At 46.0% G+C, this 19,703-nt stretch overlaps 1 protein-coding gene across 2 annotated transcripts in view; it reads right to left on the bottom strand.

Moving 5' to 3' along the window:
• SUDS3 (SDS3 homolog, SIN3A corepressor complex component) overlaps window positions 1-19,703 on the bottom strand; it is a 210,080-nt gene that overhangs the window by 30,986 nt on the left and 159,391 nt on the right. Inside the window, exon 14 of one of the 2 annotated variants that reach the window (XM_047698313.1) lies at window positions 17,839-17,939. The exons of the other annotated variant lie outside the window; for it this stretch is intronic. Within the exon in view, the coding sequence (XP_047554269.1) occupies window positions 17,854-17,939 (86 nt within the window). The 3' untranslated portion in view covers window positions 17,839-17,853. Of the gene's footprint in view, window positions 1-17,838; window positions 17,940-19,703 lie in introns of those variants that run through there. 2 annotated transcript variants of the gene reach the window in all.

Below are 19,703 nucleotides of genomic sequence, written 5' to 3'. Positions count from 1 at the left end.
ACCATCTGAGTGACTAGCCCACAGTTACCCTTCCCCAACCAAACTCCTCCCCCAACCCCCGGCTCCTCTGATCCCCTGCCCAGGAGCACTGGACCCTCCTCCCACCACCTCTAGAAATTCTTTACTTATTTATTCAACAAACAGTCCTCGGAGTCCTGCGCCATGCCTGGCCTTGCAGATACCGAAAAGAATGGAGGCAGTGCATCCTCCCATCACAGGAGGCATTTCAAAGGGCTTCCTCCCAGAGTGACCTTCTGGGATATGAGGAATCCCAGAGTGCATGGGGTCATGCACTCCTGTGGTCAAGTCCTGTCTCCTCCGCATCCTACTGCATGATCTTAGGCACCACCTCTCCCGGAGCCACTTTCCCCAGATGTCAAATGATGACAGTACCTGCTTCACAAGGCTGTGGCCAGCCTCCCACAAAGCAATTCCCTCAGAAACACTCAGCCTGATCTGGGAGGGACTGCTTCTGAGAGGCAAACTGGAGAGATCCCCTCCCTGATGGGTCTGATTATCTTGAAAGGAAATATAGACAACCAGCGAAGAGTTGGGGGTTGAGTGTGGGGCGAGCACACAGATAACACAGCCAAGGAGAAAACGAGGCAATTGTTAACCTGAGCGAGAAGGAAAGGTGTCGCAGAAGGGGAAAGCAATCTGAGTGGGCTGCAGCGTCAGCCGCGCACCCCATTTACAGTTAGGGTAATGCAAACACTGAATATTGATCCAACAGAAATTACAAAGGATCTGGGGGAGGGGGAGGGTGTCACGTTTAAAGGCAGACGCAGGTGGGGGTGCGGGAAGGAAAGAAAGCTACGTACTCACTTTCTGTGGACAGAAGCCAAGGGATAAAGTCTGGAATGGAGTCAGCAAAAAGGTACAGGCGCCAGCAAGCTATTTAGAGACCTATAGGTAAACAAAATAACCCACCCAAAGGGCAAAGGTGGTGGCTTCTGGGGAGGCAGAGGGGAGAAAGGGACAGAGGGACTGCTGTTTTATACAACGTGATTTGCAAAACTATTTGAATCTAAACCAGGTTTTCTCAACCTCAGCACTGCTGACATTTGGGACTAGATAATTCTTTGTGTTGGGAGCAACCCAGGCCCCAACCTACCAGGTACTACTTACCACCCCCATTACCAACACTGGTGGTGACAACCAAAAAGGTCTCCAGACACTTCCACATGTTTGCTTGGGGCAAACTCACCCCCTCTCTCCCACTGAGACACACTGATCTAAATTAAGTATGCATATCATTTTAATTTTTAAAAATTCTTTTATAAAATGCTTACACAGTGACAAATGCATGATTAGCACATTATATATGGTATCAAGGATTATGATATCCCTGACCTTGCCAGGGCTGCTTTCTAAAGCCACTCCCAGATATTTCCTGCAATGCCCCAGTGAGCTCCTACTCTTTCATATTTGAAGACAAAACCACTGCTGCTAATCATATTAATATTGATAGCAATAATAGCATGCTACAGCTGGGGCTGGCAGAGTAGGGATCCCAGAAGAGAGGAAGTGCACTCACATTCAGTCATACCTTGTTGCCAGGCTACTGTACACGATCAGTATTAACTGTGCCCTTACAAAAACCCAGAGAAGGAGGACAGAGGATTCTTCCTCTCGTGTTTCAATGAAGAAACTGGGAATCAGGAAAGTCAAGTAACTCGCCTAAGGTCACACAGCTAGGAAGTGGAAGGCCTTAGTTCCAAACTTGATTCTGTCCAATTCTGAAGCAAGCCAGCCCTACCACACTTGGGAGTCCCAACTCTTGCTATGCATCAGAATCAACTGAGAGATTTTTTTTAAAAATAATGATGCCATGGAACACCTGGGTGGTACAGTCAGTTAAGCATCCTACTCCTGGTTTGGGCTCAGGTCATGATCAAGAGGTCATGGGACTGACACCCACGCTGGGCTCCACGCTCAGCACGGAGTCTGCTTAGGATTCTCTCTCCCTCCCTCTCTGTTTCTCCCCCTGCTCATGCTCTCTCTCCTCTCAAATAAATAAAATCTTTGAAAATATACAAAAAATAAAATAAAATAAATGATGCCCAAAGGGGATTAAGAGGTACCAACTTCCAGGTACAAAATAAATAAGTCATGGAAATGAAAAGTATAGCACAGGGAATATAGTCAGTAAGATTGTAATAACATTATTTGGTGACAGATGGTACCTACACTTACCGTGATGAACACCGAGTAACGTATAGAATTGCTGAATCATTATATTGTACACCTGAAACTAATATAACACTGTACGTTAATTATACTTCAATAAAAGAAAAAATAAGACTCAGATTCTTCCCACTGAGATGATACAACAATTAATATTTTGTCATATGGCAAATATATGTAAGTTTTTGTACCATTTGATAGAAAGTGGCAGAATGACTACCTTATTTTCAAATAACATGTTTTTCTGACCATATAAGCCTCAGTACATAACTCTTGTAAAACGTAGAAAAATAAAAAGAAAATAACATGGTCCCTCTCCAAAATAAAAAAGAAAGACAATGAAAAGAAAGTTCACCCCTAACCCCCTCCCCAGCCAAAAAGTGATACCCAGACTCTAGCCCAAACCAATGGATCAAAATCTTGGGGGAGGGGCCCACACATCTCAATTTTTTTAAAGCTTCCCCCGGGCAATGCCAATGCACAGGGCTCGTGGAGAAGAACCACTCTGCATCCAGATACACATGTTAAGTTGCACACGGACCCTCCAGGCATCTTGTTAAAATGCAGGTTCCTATTCACCAGGGATGGGGAGGACCTGGGACTGTATCTCTCTCTTTCTTTTCTTTTCTTTTTCTTTCTTTCTTTTTTTTTTTTTAAAGATTTTACTTGTTTATTTGAGTGAGAGAGACAGAGAGAGCAGGAGCCCTGAGGAGAGAGGGAAGCAGGCTCCCTGCCAAGCAGGGAGCCCTATGCGGGGCTCGATCCCGGGACCTTGGGATCACGACCTGAGCCGAAGGCAGACGCTTAACGACTGAGCCCCCCAGGTGTCCTGGGACTGCATTTCTAAGAAGCTCCCAGTAATGCTGCTGCTGGTACACAGACCACCCATTGAGAACCAAGAAGTGAATGTGCAGCATGTCCTGTCTTGGTAACCCTGCCTACCAAATTTACCTTGGGCATTTCCTAGGCTAAGAGGGAAACTGGGATTTTTTTCTCCAAGGAAGAGCAACAGTAACAACCCCACTTACTGAACAGCTACTATGCGCCAAGGTCTGTGCTGAATATGCTTCCAATATGAATATAATCTTTTAAACTTCCCAACGACCCTGTGTTGTAGCAACTCCTGTTACGCTCCTGTCACAGGTGATGCAAGAGACCCCAAGAAATTAAGTCACTTTTTCCAAAGCAATACAGTTAGCAAAGTAGTCAAAATTCATACCTGAGTCTCTCTCAGATCCCAGCCTATCCTGCCTACCTTAATTCAAACCCATTCTCCACCTACGCTGTACAACTTGAGGCAAGTCACTCGACCTCTCTGAGCTTCGAATTTCCCAATTGAAATCTGAGCATAAAGATCATCCCTGGATACCTCACATCAGAAGGATACATCCTGACATCAAGTAGACCACATCCCTGGACACACAGCACATTACAAATGCCTAGTCAGAGAGTGGGGGGTCCTGTTTTGTTTTTAATCTTGAGCAGGTGGGTGGAATCATGGCCCCTGGGGAACACAACCATGGGAGGAGCTGGGAAGCAGGTAGGCACATCTGCAGAAGGAGATAAGGTCTGCGTGGCCGCCAATGACTAGAAGCCTATTACGGAGACATGATTAGAGAGATGCTATCTCCCCACCTGAAGTATCGGCCAGTTTATCTCTGGCAGTAACTCGGCCTGGGAAGGGGGGCAAAGGCAACAGGGCAATCACTTACAACGCTTCCTGCTCTCCAAGGATGCTAGAGGCACCCCCAGCCCATGTCTGGCGGTGCTGAGGGCCTGACTAGGTGTGCATGAGCAGTGCAGGCCGTCAGAGAAATGAGATGAGTTGCAGGTTCAAAGTCTTTCTAGGGTACACGCTGCATCCAATATGGAAGATGATGGAGGCAATGATGGAAAATGATGGAGGGCTTAGTTTAGCACATTCTGGCTGCGGGAGCCTGGGCAGGTCACTGTACTCCTCAGAGCCTCAGCATCCACCTCCGTAAAAAGGAGGCAGTCTCAGCTGATCTGCCTTCCTCCTGGGGTTGTTTGAAGGTTTTCCAAAAGGCAGTATGCATTTTGCACACACCTGTTGGTATCAGGCACATCTGGATGGTACATGAATAGGGACATTTTTATTCTACTGATTTTATGTGCTTCAGGAAAAAATATATATATATATATATAATTTTGTTGATTTCTATCACCTTCTTCTGCCTTATTCTACCTCATTATGACCACCTGACATTGTATAAATTAATCCATTAATCCTACCACTATGAGATCAGGGGTTTTCTCTTTCAGTGTACCAATGTACTCCCAGTGCCCAAAACAGTACCTAGTACATGTAGCAGGTGTTTGATAAAATGTTTTTGACTGAATATCTAACCATGAGTTTACTGATACTGTTGCTTCAGGTTGGGTCAATGTTTTATGTTTTCAGCTTAGTTTTTAAGTGAGTAGATTTAAAGAATGCAAAAGCCCGAAGTCTGGGGGACCAGCAGGTAATAGATATGGAAATGCTTATCCACTGGCTAGCCCCGCTAGAGTATCTGAAGTCACTGACATTACTGGCAGCAGTGGGCCTGGGGGACAGACAGTGACTCAGGGTGAGTACCAGGGTTCCAGGTCACTCACCTACAAAGTAAAGGAATCCCTCTTTGTCCCGTCTCCCAGTCCTCTCTGTGAGAACCATGTGAATTAACCAAGCAGAACTGCTTTATACATTTCCAAGAGCTACGGACATGGTGGGGGAATTCTGTTATTATATAAACACTCTGGGTGCCCCCCAACCTGATCAGAGCAATGTCATTCCCACAGCAGGTGCATCCCAGAGGAGTCTGTAAGGGCTGTGGAGCAGAGCCAGACCTAGGCTCAAGTGCCAGGGCTCCTACATGGTACCTGTGTGATTGGAGCAGTCTCTGGACCTTATGTTCTGCACCCAATGAAAGTTTTCACTCCATGTCTATAAAACAGGGATAGCACAGCTTCCCTGAAAATGGCAAAACAGCTGTTCTGTAAGTGACAGCAGTTAGGTCCCAGTGACAACCTATGATCCCCATGGTCCGATGGGGAAACTGAGGCATGAGGAGGTGGGGGATCATTAGGATCACACAGCTTGTAAGAGGTGAAGCCTTGTCTCAAACTCAGGAAGTCTGGCCACCAAGCTCCAAGGCTGTCCACACTAAGCTACACCGCCTCCCTTTAAAAGAGGATCTGGGCGTCTACGGCTGATGCCTTCATTCATTCATGGAACAAATGTTATGCATGGGGTGCCAGGACGGAGGGAGAGATGACATGCAGGCGCCAGGCTCGTCAACAACTTGGACACGTTCCCTGCCCTCATGGAGAGGGATTCACCAGCGGAAAGCACTACCAAGAACAAATGGATATGGGGCTCTCGCTGACAGTCAGGGAAGCTCTCTCGGAAGAGGAGCCGTGAATGAGAAGAATGGGTCGATCTCAGGGGAAGGCTTCAGGGAGGAAATTCCAGAAATAAGGAACAGCGAGTGCCAAGGACCATGCAGGGAACGGATTTGGCCTATTCAAGGGACAGAGAAAAGGCCAGGGTGACTGAAGCCCAGGGAGAGGAAGAGTGGTTCCAGACAAATCAGAGATGGCAGATAGGAGCCAGATCACATAGTGTTTTCATAAGCCAGAACAAAGAGTCTGGGGTTTGTTCTTTGGAGACTTAAGCAGTCAAGTCACACAATCTTATTTACGATCACTCTGACTGCTCTACAGAGTGTAGATTAAACAGGGGGAAGAGTGGAAGCTGGATTAGTAGTAGTGAGACTCCTGCAGTTGTTAATTCAAGAAATGATGGTAGACATAGGGGCTCATGTCCACCAAAAGATGTGTACAGGAATGCCCACAGCAGCATTATCCATACTAGCCACAAACTGGAAAGAAGCCACATGCTCATCCACAGAACAACATATAAATAAACACAGGGCAGTTCTATGGTAGAGTACTACACAGTGGTGAAAAAGGAAGACCTCCCAAACATAATGGTGGAAAGCCAGACAGAATCATACATTGTTTGATTTCATTTGTAGAAGTCAGTAAGGACAGAATTAACCAGTAGTGAAGGGGGCTGGGGAGCAGTCACCCCTGGGTTATAATGACTGGGAAGGAGCATGAGAGAACCAGCGTGGGTGGGCAAAATGCTGTCTATCCTGATCTATGGGGTGATTATATGAAGGTGTTGCAATGTGAAATCCATCAAGCCGTGCACTTCCCACCTGTGCTCCCTATTGCGTATGTGTTAGACCTCAATTTTAAAAGAAGATAGTTAGGGGCAATACCTGGGTGGCACAGCCAGTTAAGTGTCTGACTCTTGGTTTTGGCTCAGGTCGTGATCTTGGGGTCGTGAGATCGAGCCCTGCATCACGCTCAGGGAGGCGTCTGCTTGGGACTCCCTCTTCCCCTCCCTTTGTCCCTCCCCTCTGCCGTGCTCTCTCTCATTCTCTCTCTCTAAAATGTATAAATAAGGTCCTAAAGAAAAAGGACATTTAAAAGGAAAATAAAAATGTTTGTCAACTAATACAGAGCACAATCCACAAGTCTCCTGACTCCCAGTTCTATTCTATTTTCTCCAAGCCACAACTCCACATGAAATATTTCAATAACCCCCCCAAATTTAGCTCTATTAAATATATAAATCACACGTACACAATTAAAAAGAAGAAACTGATAGAGTGGCTCAGGCTGGCAGCAGAGAATGAACTCAACAGGTGTTCTAGAAGTGAAACTGGCCTCCTGGGGCCCCGTGACAGCTCTGTCGCATGACTTGTGAGCAGCCCTCTCCCAGAGCGGAGGCTGCCAGCCAAGTCACAATGCCAAGTGACTCCTCGGCACCCGTGGCCCCAAGGGACAGGATTCCCCAAGAGTTCTGGAAATGTCTGGCCAAGAGGTCTAGAATGGTGAGCTCCAGCTCCCCCACCCCTGCCAGCTGAACCAGGAAGTCTCGAGGAACCCTGCCCGGTTTTAAGCAACATTTGATCTCTGTCGACCACAGAGCTGCCTTGGAACTGTTAGCACTGGAGCAGCAGAGGCAGACTCCACTCCTCCCAGCTATTTTTAGACCCAGCAGCCTGCACTGTGTTCCCTCCGTGTCCCAGCCAAAGGACTGTAGGTTGGACTCCTGCTGCTTGGGGAAGCCTCCAGAAAGGGTTCCCACAAGCCGGGGGATGATGGGCAGGGAGGTACTTTGCTTTCTTGTAGTTAGATATGTGTCTTCGATGTCTCTTTTAAAATTTTAGGAAACTTTAAAAAAGCAACAAGAAAAAAAATATATAGAGAGATATTTATACACAGATGTGCATGCACACACACACACACAAATGGAGTCTTTTCTCAACTGCCTTTTTTCACTTAATAACTGATCTTAACTATCCTCTAGTGTCATTTAATAGACTTCAAGCACATCTGTTTTATTAGCTCCATAGTAACATAATAATCGATAATGCCAGAATTCATTGGCTGCACACCATTCTAAGTGTGTCTCATTTTGAACCTTTCATCCTAACCTTAGAAGTAAGTTCTATTATCATCATCCCCATTTTACACGCAAGGAATCTGAAGATTTGCCTGAGGTCAGGATACAGCCCTGGCTTCCAAGCAGGTGTGCCTGACATCCAGGCCTGTCTCTTACCAGCACGTCTGCCCGCCTCGGTATCCCGCCTGACAAAGGTGCTGGAGCGTCTTGAGTCAAGGGGCCCCTCATCAAAAATCCAGATTGAGTCTGAGTTTTACTACTTGTTCTGCAGCTGGGCTGAAGAACATCCTTGTGCGTAGCTGGCTAACAGGGGGATCACTGTGACCATTTCCTTAGGAAAAATGCTTAGTTGTGAGACAGCTGGGTGGACAGGTATGCCCCTTACCAAATTAACTGCCCTCTGGAAAGACTGTGGCTTTTACTATCCTACCAGGAGTGCGGGCACCGTCTGCCTTTAACAACTCCTCCTGCTTTTAAAATCTCAGCCAGGAGTGACTCTCTGCCACCTTCTCTCTACTCTTTCCGAACACGGGGATGCCCCACAGAGGGGGACCTGGGAGAATGGGTGTGTGTGGGGGGGGGGGGCTTTATCCTCACTGCCCAAGCAGAAGCTCCTGGAAAGCACAGACCACAACTTACTCATCTTTAGGGCTCTCTGAGCCCCAGGGGCAGCCATCTGCACTGGGAAGAAGTCAAGTTCCTGAAGTAAAGGACAGAGTCTCACCTCCCAGCCTTTGCATGTGCTGCTTCCTCTGCCCAGATCACTCCCACTCCACTCCCCTAAATATCTTCACGGGCTTGGCACTGGCCTTGCTACCATCACCACCTCCAGGAGGCCCTCCCTGTTCCACCAGCTGGGCCCAGGTTCACCTCCACAGCCGCACATTTACCCCCGACATAATACTGACCACGCTACATTATACCAAATTTCTTCCGATCTCAGCCACCACTAGGTTGTGTGCAACCCTCAGAAAGACTCTGGCACAATGCTTTTCCCGTTTTAAAATTAACAGCTTTACTAAGATGGCATTCCCATACCACACAAGCTGCCCACTGAAAGTGTACGATTTGATGCACTTTCACACATTCACAAACTTGTGCAACCATCCACAGTCCATTTTAGATGGTTTTCATCACCTGAAGGAAACCCTGCACCCATTAGCTAGCACCCCATTGCCCCTACCCCTTCACCCCTACCCAGCCATAAGCAAACACTCATCTACTTTCTGTCTCCACAGACTTCCTTATTCTGGATCTTTTTTTTTTTTTTTTTTTTTTTTTTTTGTAAGAGAGAAATCGTATAATATGTGAACGTATGTGTCTGGCTTCTTAGCATAACATTTTTGAGGGTCACCACATTGTCCTATATATCAGCACTTTATTCCTTCTTATGGGTAAAATAATATTCCACTGTAGGGAGAGAGCACATTTTATTCATCCATTCATCAATGGACGGACACTAGGGTTGTCTACGTCTTTTGGCAATTGAGAATAATGCTGCTCTAAGCATTTGTGTACACGTGTCTATGCAGGCGTAGTTTTCATTTCTCTTGAGTATATGCCTAGGAGTCACAGTGCTTTCTTATCACCGAGAATGTTTATTTCTACTTATTTAAAAAGTGCTTTTAGACTTTAGATATCCATGTTTTATCACGTATCATACTGACACATACTTTCAAAACCTAGACACAAAATACATTGGCTAAGATACTCCAAAAAATGTCTTCATTACAAAGTCCAGTCCTCTAATTCATTTTTTTAAATCATGGGTGCCAGTGCCCAGGTTTTCGTACAACCTGTCATCCTCTGTGCCATGAAGAGCATCAGAGATATAAGAATTCTTTTTTTTTTCTTTTTTTTTTTCTATTTATTTATTTGAGAGAGAGACAGTGAGAGAGAGCATGAGCGAGGAGAAGGTCAGAGAGAGAAGCAGACTCCCCGCAGAGCCGGGAGCCGATGCGGGACTCGATCCCGGGACTCCAGGATCATGACCTGAGCCGAAGGCAGTCGTCCAACCAACTGAGCCACCCAGGCGTCCCAGAGATATAAGAATTCTTAAAAGATGTAGCCCCACTCCAGGCAAGGCTCACTTCCCTCTGACTGCTGCAGGTCAATGGTGGTTTTACACCGTTGATGATTAGATCCATCTCAGAGATGGTTAATATGGGAAGAAATGTGCATCTTAGAATTCACAAAATAAAGTCATTTCCCACCTGCTTGCCTGCATCCCACACAGAAGACTGTAAGTATCTTGAGGACAGGAACCAAGGTTATCCACAATTGTACTCATTCATGCTCATAAGTCAACAGAAATAGATGAAGCGCCTAGCCCACGTACTAGGCATGAATGAATGAACTTTGGTAAATAAAACTCACTCCCCTCCTACTTGGGGACCACCATCAATTTGTTCCTCTCCCTGGGCTGTTTCCTGATCTGTGAGATGAAGGTAGGGTAGTGCGGAGACTGAGACTAAGCACCCAGGAGAGTTCCTGCACAAGGTAGGCTACTGAGTATTTATGGAATGAAAGGATAAGTGAGTGATAAAATTGCTATCATTGCAGCTAAAACTGACTGCACATTTGTCTATGGGCCAAACCTTGTTCTATGTGCTTTATGTCTGATAACTCCTTTTGCTCATCCTTCATTTAATCCTTACAAGGACCCCACAAGGTAAGAACTAACATTCTCCCCAACTGACAAATGAAGCACAGAGGGGTGAATGAATGAATGAATACAGGAATGAATGAATGACTGCTGACCTATGTTAAAAATCCTACACCTGCAGCACCTGGGTGGCTCAGTGGGTTAAAGCCTCTGCCTTCGGCTCAGGTCATGATCTCAGGGTCCTGGGATCGAGCCCCGCATCGGGCTCTCTGCTCAGCAGGGAGCCTGCTTCCTCCTCTCTCTCTGCCTGCCTCTCTGCCTACTTGTGATCTCTCTCTCTGTGTCAAATAAAGTCTTAAAAAAAAAAATCCCAGACCCTCACTTTCTAGAAGGTAAGCCTCGTCAGTCTGCTCCCCGTCTGTAAAATGGGGAAGTAAATCACTCGTGGCTCACAGGTGGGTGCAGCAAGGACGTGCTTCGCTGTGTGGTAAGCCCCTGACTCTGGTGCAAATGGGCAAAATGGAGGCTGGCCCTCTGCTATGAAAAACGCTTCGCTGCTTGTCCAGGTGACCTTGGGCAAGTTGTGTTAACTTCTCTGACCTCATTTCCTCATCTGTAAAGCACCCCACATCCCCAAGGAGGCGGCAAGGGTGCTTGAAATTAGCCCCGCAAAGCCCCTAGCTCAGCCGGCGACTGCCTTAGAGGAAGCTTCGCACTGACAAGTGGTCCTTACCCAGCCAGGTCTGCTTTCCAGGAAAGCTGAACAGCCGGCACCAGCTCCTCTCTCTCTCTCAAGTCGAATGCAACATGTGCCGGCAGCGCCAACCCTTCGAGCTGTCAGACAGGCTGGGCAGAACCCAGTGGGTGCACTCTGCTTCCCCCAAATGAATAAATCATTACAGGAGAGCGCTATGCATCCCACCAGCATCCATAAGGACTTGAATTATATATAACGAAGCCGCAAAAGCAATTTATCCCAGGCACGTGCAAGTCATAAAATGGGAGTTCTCGGGTACTGGAGACAATTTTTAGATATTGAGGTTTTTATCAAAGCAATAAGGCCCACCCAAGGAGCACCATGCCCCACGGGTGTGGGGATGCCTTAATCGGGTTTATTTATTATCAGAGGAGAGAAATCTAACTCTCTTTCTCTCTCTCTCAGCTCTGCCATCTCCCCCACCCACCACCCCGGTGTGGCTGCTTCCCAGCTCAGGGGTTCTGGGATCTGGGGATGAGCTGCCAAGAACAACCACCCTTCTAGTAGGAACCATCTGCTGAGAAGCTGGAGGTGGGACCAGGTGTGCTCCAAATCGCTGGAGGAAGAGAGGAGAGGGAAGCAGGGACTGCAAGAACAGAAAATGGTAACAAAAGCTCTGAACCAGAGCTCAAAGGGTCCCACCTTTGCCACTGGTTATAGGCAGGGAAACTGAGGCACTGAAAGGTCAAGTAACTACGTGTCCAAGATCACACACGGAGAGAGGAGAGCAGCCGGCTTGACAAGCAGGTTGGGTTCGAGAGACATCCAGTGGCTACTGTGTGCCGGCAGCATGGATTCACAATAGAGCTGTCCCCAAACACAGGACTGCTGATTGCCTCTCTGTCTGCATTTCCAGTGGCCGTCCTGATCCTGGGCTTCAGCCCACGAGCCTGCCTTGCCGATGATGCTCAAGTGTGCCAAGCACACTCCTATCTCAGGGCTTTTGGACTTGCTATTCCTTCTGCCTGGAACACTGTTTCTCCAGATCTTTCCACAGCAGACCCCTCTCCTCCTGGCCTCTGCTCAAAGGTCACCTTCTCGGACAGCACTTCCCCAACCACCTTATCCAAATCCACCAGCCCCTCTATGCCAAGATGCTCCATCACCTTGTTGCATGTTGGATTTTCCTAAAGCAAACACAGAGGTGGAGCGCGGCGTGTAGAGGGGAAAGCAAGTGTGGACAAAAGACAGAAGATAAACTATGACATCAGTTCAACCTACCTTCCTCCACCCTGGCTGCGAGCTCTGCAAAGCAGGCATCGCCCACCAGCATTCTGGAGGTGGGCTGAAACGGCCAGGCTCTGGTGTCTGCCCTCACGTAGCCACTGGATGCAGGCTGCCCCGGGAAAGGTGTGAGCTTGGGCAAGGGGGCTCTCGGCAGCTCAAGCAAACCCTGAGCAGGAACAGGTAGGGGCTGTCTGCTGACCACGTGCCCCACAGCTGGACAGCAAGTCCTTTCTCGACGAGGGGATGTGGATGGCACATCTCCGTATCTACAACACCCCTTATCCTGTTTCATGTTTTCCCAGCGCTTACCAGCACCCAACATTGTATACAGCTACCTATTTACTCGTTTGTTCTCTTTCTTGCAAATTTCCATGAGGTTTTCAAGGATATAGGCAATGGCTGTCTTGTTTTCCTTTCCTGGAATAGTAGTTGGCACAGAGCAGATACCCAGTAAATATTTGCTCAATTAATTAATAAATGAATGAATGCCCTCCACCACTCCCAACTTAATAGGAGAGATGGATAAGTGAACAATCACATTTCAGTGGTGAGCATGACTGGTATTCCCGGGCAGTGGGTGGTCTCTAACCCAGCCTGGGGTGGGCAGTGTCCAGGGCGGGCTGTCTGCCTCCAAGTCCACTGCAATTCCCACTACACCAGGACAGGACGTGCAAGACAGATTCAGCCCTTACTGCACTCGGGGCTACCCCCTCATCTTGATATGCTGCTCCTGGTTTCTTAGCCATTTTGTGTTTTTATATATTGCCTCTCTAACCACATTAGAACTTCTCTGAGCCTCCGGAGCATGTCCTGCATTTCTTCTCTTTATCCCGCTCAATGCAACAGAGCTGGTTTGGGCATTACTGTCAGCCATTACTGGGTCTATGGAAAGGGCCTTTAAGGATGCAGACAGCATGGGTGTGGGTAGCCAGGTTTTCTAACCTCCAGTTTGGACATCAGGTCTGCAGAGCTATTGCTCAGTGAGTACCACATCCAGCCAGATACTGTGCCAAATGCTCTGCCTACATCACACCCATCAATTCTTATGATGGCCTTGCAAGGTAAAGGCCTGAATATTGTCTCCATTTTACAGATGAAGAAACTGAGGCTCAAAGAGGGGAAAGCATCTGTCCAAGGTCACCTGGTCTGTATGTGGTAGAGCCAACAGACACACCGGAGCTGATGATGCTCTTAACCATTACACTGACCTTTTGAGGTTAATAAGACAGACTGGTTTAACTCATGACAGAATCCTAAGATTGAGACTGAGGTATAAACCAGATGACAATATATTTATTTGCAAAGAGAGATTTCTACTGTGGAGATTGGTTCAGAAAATCTATACAACCAGTACTTACTCTCCTGATAAGAAGACCAGCCTGGGGAAATGAATAATAATATGGTTTCTTGATGTATAAAACTGGGACAAGGAGAGAGGGATGCATTCATTTCATGTTAGCGACAATAGACTGTAATGGCTGGGAACAAGCATTTTTTTTTCCAGATAGAATCGTAACTATCACAAGTGAACTGGAAAAAATATCTGCATCCATCTTGTGGTAGAGATTTTTGGTTGCTGTCAAAAGGCCACTGTCAACCTCCTTTCTCATGGTAGCTTCACAGTATAGACATTAGATAAACATACATTCACTTTCCTTGGAACTAAGGGTAGTCATCTCTGGCCAATGACACCTAATGGTGTCTGAAGGGCTTCTGGGATAGTATCTGGCTTCTTGGTGAAAGGTATATAGGCAAGAGAACTCGGAGGTACTAATTCTTTCCCCTTCTTTTTCTTTAAACGTGGATGTGATACTTGGAGCTGCAGCAGCCATCTTGCAATCATGAGGAGACGAAAGCCAATTTGCTAAGGACTATGAAACAGAAAGGAAGAAGGAACATGGGATCACTGATAACATTGTTGACCTACTGCTCCAGAACCGAAACTTCCTACATCCAGAATTTTCCACTAGAAAAGTCCATTAAATGCTTTTATTGCTTAAGCCATTACTGTTTCAGTTATCTGCTGCACTATTCCAAATTACCGCACGTAGTGGCTTAAAACAATCACGATTTATCACCTGTCCTGATTTTGAGAGTTAACCATGCTCAGCGGGGTGGTTATTCTGCCCCAGCTGGGGTTGCCTGGAACTGCAATCATCTGGAGGCTTAAGTGGGAAGAAACCTCAAAGCAGCTCATTTGCATGACTGGTAGCTGGCTAACAGCTCAACCTTTTTCCATAGGCTTGAGTTTCTCACAGCATGGAAGCGGAGTTCCAAAAGGGAATCTTCCAGGTGTGCAAGCGTAGAAGTTTCAGATCTTTCATAGCGAGCCTTGGAAATGCACAGCCCCACTTCTACTTCATTATCTTTCTCTTTTTTTTTTTTTTTAGTTAAGTCATGGGGTAAGCCTGGATTCAGGGGGAAGGGAAGGAGACCCTGCCTCTTGATGGAAGGATGACAAGAAAGTCTCAGCCACTTCTAAAGCACTGCAGTTATCAATCTGCTTTTCCATGGCTTTTATTTATTTTTTTTTTTTGAAAGCAGTTCTCTACATCAAGCCTTGTCGCTGGAATAAGAAATAGTCAGAGATCAAGACTCCCTCCTCACGGAAACAAGCTGTACTGACTCAGTCAAGGTTGGCATTTGCGACTCTTTATCCTCCAGGCTTCTGTGGCAGATCACGATGGCTACAGCCTTTCTTTAAATATGTTAATAAGTTCAATCACATGACAGACAAGTCTTGCTGGCCTCCCCATCCTGTCTCTTTAAGGTGACTTTGCATTGCTCTGCTTTGATCTATAATGTATTGACTTCATGGTGTAACTCTCAGAAGGCAATCTTCACTCCCTATGCTTTCCAAGTACTTGAGAAAACACTGCTGCAGCCCCCTAGACCTGCGCAACCTTCAAGACGTTGCCCTATGCATCACAGGGTTGTTCAAAGAATCTGATGACATGAGAGCTGGAAAAGCACGTCGAAATGGTTAAGAGGGATTATTGTTACCCTAATCAAATAAGCATGTTGTGTCAGTTATGGCTTTTTTTGGTAACAAGTGACATCAAACCCGATTTGAATTAGCTTAGCAAACAGGAACAATGAGGGCTGGGAGCCTGAGGGAGTCATGCCAGTTTCAGGCATGGCAGGATCCAGCAACTTAAACATGGTCAGCAGGACCTATTTTCTCTCTGCCTCTTGGTCCTGATCTTCTGTGGCTTGCTTCAGGAGTGGCAGTGGTTGCAAGCAGCTACAGGTGCACATCCTGCTGGGTTCACTTTCCCTAAATCTTGAAACAAAGGTCCTTCTCCTGACTGTTACTGGCCCGAGTTGAGCGATATGCCCAATCCTTTAACCATTCCTTATGGCCAAGGGCACATAATGAGCTGACTGGCCGGGCCTGGATCACATGACTCTAGATCTGATAGGATCGGTTCCACCCACATTGTATGGATTGAGAAAATCTGGGGCACTGTCACCAGGAGAAGGATGAGTATCTGCCCGCTGTAGATGACACGGTAGAAGAGCACTGGGTAAGGTCTCTGGAGCCTGAGTTATCACCTTGGTCCCACTGGATTACTCCCTCTTGCTCCCTAAGCTTGCATTCGACCCATCACGACCTTGGGGACTCTATGCTGTGTCGATTTACTATCGGGTCATCATGGTATCCTACAAAATCTGACCATATTTCCTGGAGATTCCTGAGAGTGAATGAGATTAGTGCAGCTCATGTCCCTTTTATAAAGTCTTGGCCAGCCTATGGCATAGCTGCCCCTGTGTCATGGGCTACCACTGGTCTAGTAACCTATGACAGGGGAGGGAAGACGCATGGTATAAAACACGGCTAACTCAGCAGGTACACAAGTGAGCAGATGTGATGACAAGCAGGGAAATGGAGCCATCATGGCAAGAAGTAGAAAGGAAGATTCTGCAGCTCCACGAGAAAAGGCAGGAGGGAATCTGCCACCTCTGTCTCCCCGACAGGAAAATCAATCCTGGTAGAAGACATTTAGAATGACTCACTTAATACTGAGCCCAAATTTTCATAGCAAATCGTGGGGGGAGAAGAGGGGTTTGATTTAGAACTTTATCTTGAAAAACAATACTGAGCTTATCATCATAATAAACTGCAGGTTCCCGTTTCAACTATGCATGAATTCTTATGAAGAACGAAAAATGAATTAAGTACTGAAATATTTTTTTTGGTATAATTTTTGTGACAAAATCCTTCACTTCAGGTTTGCTTTTCACAGCATGATAGCAAAGAGGTCATTTAAAAATATTCAAGGGCTTCACCAATTTTTCCTAGGCCCACTAGAATCTTTTGATATTTAAATCTTTCTCTTTTGAAGTGCTCACCGTGTCACTTTCCTTGTCATTTTTTTTCTTCAACCGTTAACTCCTTTTGCATTGATAGGATATTCAAAATATTGAGTAACCAGCATGATACAGGACCAATGGGCCAGAGCAGTGGCCACAACAGTCAGTGTGGCTGACCCTGTGAGGTCTGGCTGAATATTGTTCTAAGGCCACTTGTTCTCTTAGATTGTCTGTGATTTTTCTGTTCTTTAAGCAGGTTTCAACACCACTTTCACAGCTTCCTGGAATCCTGCGTCTTGGGCAAGACTTTCAATCAATCAGTTGCCATCGGATCACACTGCGAATGTACCAGGGTCAGACCATGGGTGAAAGACTGATTCTCTTTGACAGGATTCGTTGGTTGTAAGAACCAGGAATCCATTCTAGGACATGTGATGGGCATTCACAATTCAAGATGTCTTTCAGAGAGACTCAACCACAAGGAAGTAGACACAACAGGAAAGAACTCAAGCTAGGGCACATAATGGAATCAGTAAAAGCTTAAAAAATTAAATTGTATAATGAATGAAAAACCTTTTATTTTATTTTTTTTTAAGATTTTATTTATGTATTTGACAGACAGAGATCACAAGTAGGCAGAGACACAGGCAGAGAGAGAGGAGGAAGCAGGCTCCCTGCTGAGCAGAGAGCCCGATACAGGGCTCGATCCAAGCACCCTGGGATCATGACCTGAGCCGAAGGCAGAGGCTTTAACCCACTGAGCCACCCAGGTACCCTGAAAAACCTTTTAATGACAAACTTTTGCTTTTCTACATAACTTCATCACATCATGGACTCAGATGATGATTACTCAATAACAACGACCCCCAAATTCTGTTTGTGATCTGGCTTGCATGGACGGCCCTTTCTTGCAACCACTAAGTCCTAACAAAGACCAGCAGGATTTACAAGTGGGGTCTACCAGATGGTTTCCACAGAAATAGCAGAACCACCTGGAAAAAACACAATGACCACGTATCCGTAGGACATCCTCTGAATTTGTTTCCTAATAAAACATTCAAACATCACCCTGCATTTCAAACTAGAAATCCTATTTATAAAATTCAGGACAGATCTCTTACTTAGCTCTAGACTTCACACCCCCAATTCAGACAGGGACGGCACTGCCTAGCTAATCGCAGAAGAGAACGCACTGTAAACACACAGGAGTGGAAGGAGTGGATGAACTGAGGACTTTCTCCATTGTGTCTTCTTGCTGAGGCTCTGGCATTCCGATCTTTAGCCTCAGGAGTCAGGGCTGGGGGTGGGTACAGGCCACTGGGTATTTTCCTGCCCCCAATTTTGAGGAACAACAGCAATTACTTCATGTTCTGCAATGTAATTAACTTGAATGGGTCAAAGGCTCGCCCAGATCAGAATAGTTCTGAAAATGGACTCATGAGTTCTGCAGACTGTGAATTTCCTTAATTAACATATTAACACACTTCCGTCCCTTGCCTCAAGTCAGAGCTTTTCAATCTTGGCCTAGGAAAAGCAGGAGAATCTAGCTGTCACAGGCTTTCAAAGGGCACAGTGATTAAAAGCTGATTTTCTGCACCAGACCCTGTGGCTATCAATCTTGATTCTGTGACTTGCTGACTGCATGCTCTTGGGTTAAATTCACTCACCTGTGTTGGCCTCAGTTTTCTCATCTGTAAAATGAAGAAAATAATAGTACCCACCTCATGGGGTTGTGCTGTTAAGTGTTTTGATAAAGTGCTTCTAAGGCATCACAAATGTCCAAAAATTATGAATTTGACCCAGTGTTAAACAATCTTTTTTTCTCCTACCAAGTGTCCATTATTCTTTCCTATTTTAACAGTTCCTTGGGTGCCTTTGAGCAACCACTCTCCTCTCTAGAGTGGTTCAAGGGATACGGAATAATTCACCCTGATTCCAAGGATGAGCCTGTGTATTATTTTGCTAATACATTATTTTTGCTGCATGACTGGGTGGCTAAACAACAGAAATTGTCTCACAGTTCTGCAGGTCTGAGGTCAAGGCATCAGCAGGGCTCATTTCTTCTCAGGCCATTTCTCTCTGACTTGCAGATTCCTTCCTCTCCATGTGTCCTCACATGGTCTTCCTTCTGTGTGTGTCTATGTCCTATTCTCCTGTTCTTATGAGGACTCCAACCATCCCACCCGTATGACCTCATTAACCTTAATTATCTCCATAAAGACTCTATCTCAAAATACCATCACATGAGGTCCTCAGGGGTTAGGGATTTCCACATATGAATTTGGGTGGGGGTCCCAGTTTGGCCCATTACAGCCAGACTAGGTCCAGCCAAAACATTCCCCTCCCCTAGTCGAGTGACTGATTCAATCCTAAACACTGTTTTAACCAAGTACAGGGAATTTCTTCATCTGCGAGATGAGCGCTGCAAAGATAATGTGGAATGGAGCGCTTTCATCACCCTGTGGAAAAGGTAATACAGAAGAAATACAAAAGAGGAATGGAAAGAAAAGACCTGAGTCCTGCAATCATCATGTGACCCCTAGATCTTGCTGAGCCTGAAGCTCCCCTCTGACAGTTCACTCACAGAATCCATTTAATCCCCTTTGGTGGCTTTGAGCCAGTTGGAGTTTCTGTCACTTGGAACCAAAGAAGTCTGACAGGGATAGCGCCTACTTAATTATTAAGGAGCTTGTAGATCCCAGGGAATAGAAAAGGAGAGGATCAAGGAACAGAGCTGGAAAGTGGAAGGAATATTTACAGAACAAATTAGGCGGGTAGCCATAATCATATAATGCAGGAAGCAGGGTAGATTTAATAATAGATGTGCATTCCCTCAACCTAACCTAACGTAGGATGGTTTGAATAGTGAATATTCAAATAGTGAAGATAAGGAGTTTTTCACTAAGCCATAGACTTCTCAAAGGCAGAAATATTGTTTTGTTCAGATGCAATGTAGCCCTAGTCCCCAGCCTGAAATGAGCACTCAAAAAATATTTCTGGAGTTGGATGGGCTTACTAAGCAATCTTTTGCATTTTATGGTTCAATATAGATATCCTTAAAATAATGGATTCGCCGTAGTATTATGTTTGCACTCACTGTTGGAAGAGTTACATTGATAACCACACAGCTGCTA

Source organism: Lutra lutra, chromosome 12 (genome assembly GCF_902655055.1).
Source record: "Lutra lutra chromosome 12, mLutLut1.2, whole genome shotgun sequence".
In the NCBI taxonomy this organism is placed as follows: domain Eukaryota; kingdom Metazoa; phylum Chordata; class Mammalia; order Carnivora; family Mustelidae; genus Lutra; species Lutra lutra.
This window is presented reverse-complemented; position numbering and strand designations above follow the sequence as displayed.